Genomic DNA, 2,646 nt, shown 5'->3' on the forward strand with positions numbered 1-2,646 from the left:
CTTGCCTGCACGAGCTGAAACTGCAAACGGCACCAAACGCTCCTGGCCCGCAAGAGCATAAACTATGTACGGCAAAATCATCATCAAAACCATCACTCATTTGAACTACGTTATGACTTGATCTCTTCTTTGGAAGAGTACGTAGGCAACTTGAAACTTCAAAACTTCAAGTACAGTCACATCAAAATAAATAAATAAATGTTTCATTAAAGAAAGTCAATTTTATTACAAAAGAAAAGAAAAAAAAAATACATATGTTACTATGTATTAGAAAAAAAAATATATATATTCTCTACTCAAAAATATAAAATAAAAAAATAAAATAAAAAATAAAAAATAAAAAAATTATACATGTTAAAGTGGGTTTGCCTACACTTAAGACCCATGCCAACTCAAAGTAACAGAAGTTGAAGTCCACAAAAAGGAGCAGCCCAAATCCAGGCCCAGTGCCATCATCATCCCCAGCTCGCTCGAGCAGCCGGATTCCACTAGCCCAAATCCAGGCCCAGCTCTTTCTCTCTCTCTCTCTAATTTGTGGTCGAGTCATTCACCGAGTCATAGAGCTATTCCGCCATGAAAGAAGACCAAGACTAATACCGAGAAGCCGCTACCGGCGAAAAGCGAAAGCTGGAAGACAGCAGCATCAGCATCCTACTGGCCAAGCAGAAAGCTCAGGAAATTGCTGCCTGACTTGTTAGCGACGCCGAGTCAAAGCGTCCTCGAGTGGAGGTGGAAACATGCACCACCAATTCACATCGACCCCACAAACCTGGTCCTTGAGCTTGCTCATTCCTCTTATCCACAATTGGAGACGTTTGCCGTCTTCTCTGTCTTTGCCGCTGTCAACTCCTCCCGCGGAGTGTTCCTTCTTCATCTCCACCGATGGAGACATTTGCAGCACTACAAGAAAAAAAAAAACACAACGGAGATCTCACCAAAACGCAGCAGCAAATCTCCTTCCCACAGCTTCCTGCAGCCTCTTGGGTGTCTAAAGAAGTTTTCGACATCTCTCTTTCTCTCTTCAGAGATGCAACGGAGAAGAAACCATCATCCTCCATGTTTGAACAAGTGGAGAAGAAGAACCCATCGTGCCCAGCGATGGTCTCGAAACCCGCCGATGATGCAAGGACGGTTTCGAACAAAACAACAGCAGTGACGGACGAACAAGCAGCAGCCTTTCCTTCTTTGCATAACGCTGCAGCAACCGCCGACGTCAGGCAGAAGCCCAAACAGAGACAGCAGCTACGCCATGTCTTTGCCGTCATCAACACCCTGCAACTTGTGATGTCCAACGAAGATTTCACCAAAACACAGCAGCAAACCGTCTTCCCACAGCTTCCTGTAGCCTCTTGGGTGTCTAAAGAAGTTTTCGACATCTCTCTTTCTCTTTTCAGAGATGCAATGGAGAAGAAGCCATCACTCTGCACGTTTGAACAAGTAGGGAAGAGGAACCCAACATGCCCAGCTATGGTCCCAAACTTCTGTCGGTCGACGGGCCATGGTCGTCTTCAAAAGCTTTTTGGTGTTCTTCATTGAGACAGAAACCCGAAGAAAGCCCAGCCAAAGAAGAATGGGCGCTAGTGGTTGCTGACCAAGTTTCATTCGAATTCCAGTTTAAATTAGGAATTGGAAAAAAAAAAAAAAAGCTCCAACAAACAAAGATGATTCGTGATGTTAGTCGAAGACCCTTCTGCCGCATCTCAGCCTGCAGCATATGGACAAGGATTTCTGATCCACTAGCGACAAATCCACCAAACCCCGAGCCGTCTCCGTCTTCGTTGAGCTCTTCGTCCATGCTCTCCATTCTACCCATCTACCCCAGTAAGATCTTCATGTTGTTGTATGGGCAGTTTGTCTCTCTCTAAGGTTGAGCAGCGCGCCCTTCTCCCTTCGATCATTGACCTTCTCACGGCTGTGCTCCATCTTCAAGCTCTTCGAACTCCGCTGCTTCAGCTCTCCAAACTCCATAGTCGCAGCAACAGCATCCACTAACTACCTCAAGCTCCTCACTCCGGCCACCGTGGTCAAAATCGGCGAAGAACTTTAGTGACCGCTGTCAAACGACTAGCCGATCGTGAAGCTCGACGCTTTGCACTACTTCAAGCTCTGGCTGCTTCTGCACTTCCGCCATGGTCGCTACCTGTGAATGTGATTAACAAAACCAAAGTTTGTCAACTCACATCTGCTTGCCTCTGCTGCTGCCTTTGAATGTGATTGACAAAACCAAAGTTTGTCAACTCACACCCAAAGACTTTCTCCGTCTCTTACCTCCTACTACTCCAAGCTCCTCTGCATTTCCTCCCTGCACCATGTGGGGAATATATATATAAAAAAAATTATTATTAAAAGAAAAAAAAAAAAGGACACGCCAGTCTGGAAAGAAGAAGAAATGGTGGAATCTTGGTGGATCAGCGCCACCGAAAGCAAAGAAAAGAAAAAAATAATAATAAAATAAAATAAAAGGGAATGATGGTGGAGAGGTAGCAATGATGATGTTGAAAAAAAAATAATAAAATAAAATAAAAGGGAATGATGATGTTGGGAAGCAATGATGAAGGTAAAGAATAAAAAAAATAATAAAATAAAAGAAAAGGGAATGATGATGGACGGCATCAAGTGAAAAAAAAAAAAAAAAAAAAAAACACA

At 43.7% G+C, this 2,646-nt stretch overlaps 1 protein-coding gene across 2 annotated transcripts; it reads left to right on the plus strand.

The window, feature by feature from the left end:
• The first annotated feature begins 337 nt into the window (after window positions 1-337).
• LOC125479907 lies at window positions 338-2,423 on the plus strand. Of its 2 annotated transcripts, none has more exons than XM_048590055.1 (2): window positions 338-1,389; window positions 1,602-2,423. In XM_048590055.1, exons 1-2 carry the CDS (start codon window positions 883-885, stop codon window positions 1,863-1,865), a joined length of 771 nt encoding a protein of 256 aa, XP_048446012.1. In that variant the 5' UTR covers window positions 338-882; the 3' UTR covers window positions 1,866-2,423. The 2 variants fall into 2 exon arrangements, with proteins under 2 accessions (XP_048446012.1, XP_048446013.1); XM_048590056.1 differs by having other exon boundaries at window positions 338-1,217; window positions 1,538-2,423.
• Window positions 2,424-2,646: the final 223 nt, after the last annotated feature.

This window comes from the organism of the source record quoted next, unplaced genomic scaffold (genome assembly GCF_019419815.1).
Source record: "Pyrus x bretschneideri cultivar Hongxiangsu unplaced genomic scaffold, Pyrus_bretschneideri_v1 Contig30, whole genome shotgun sequence".
NCBI lineage: Eukaryota > Viridiplantae > Streptophyta > Magnoliopsida > Rosales > Rosaceae > Pyrus > Pyrus x bretschneideri.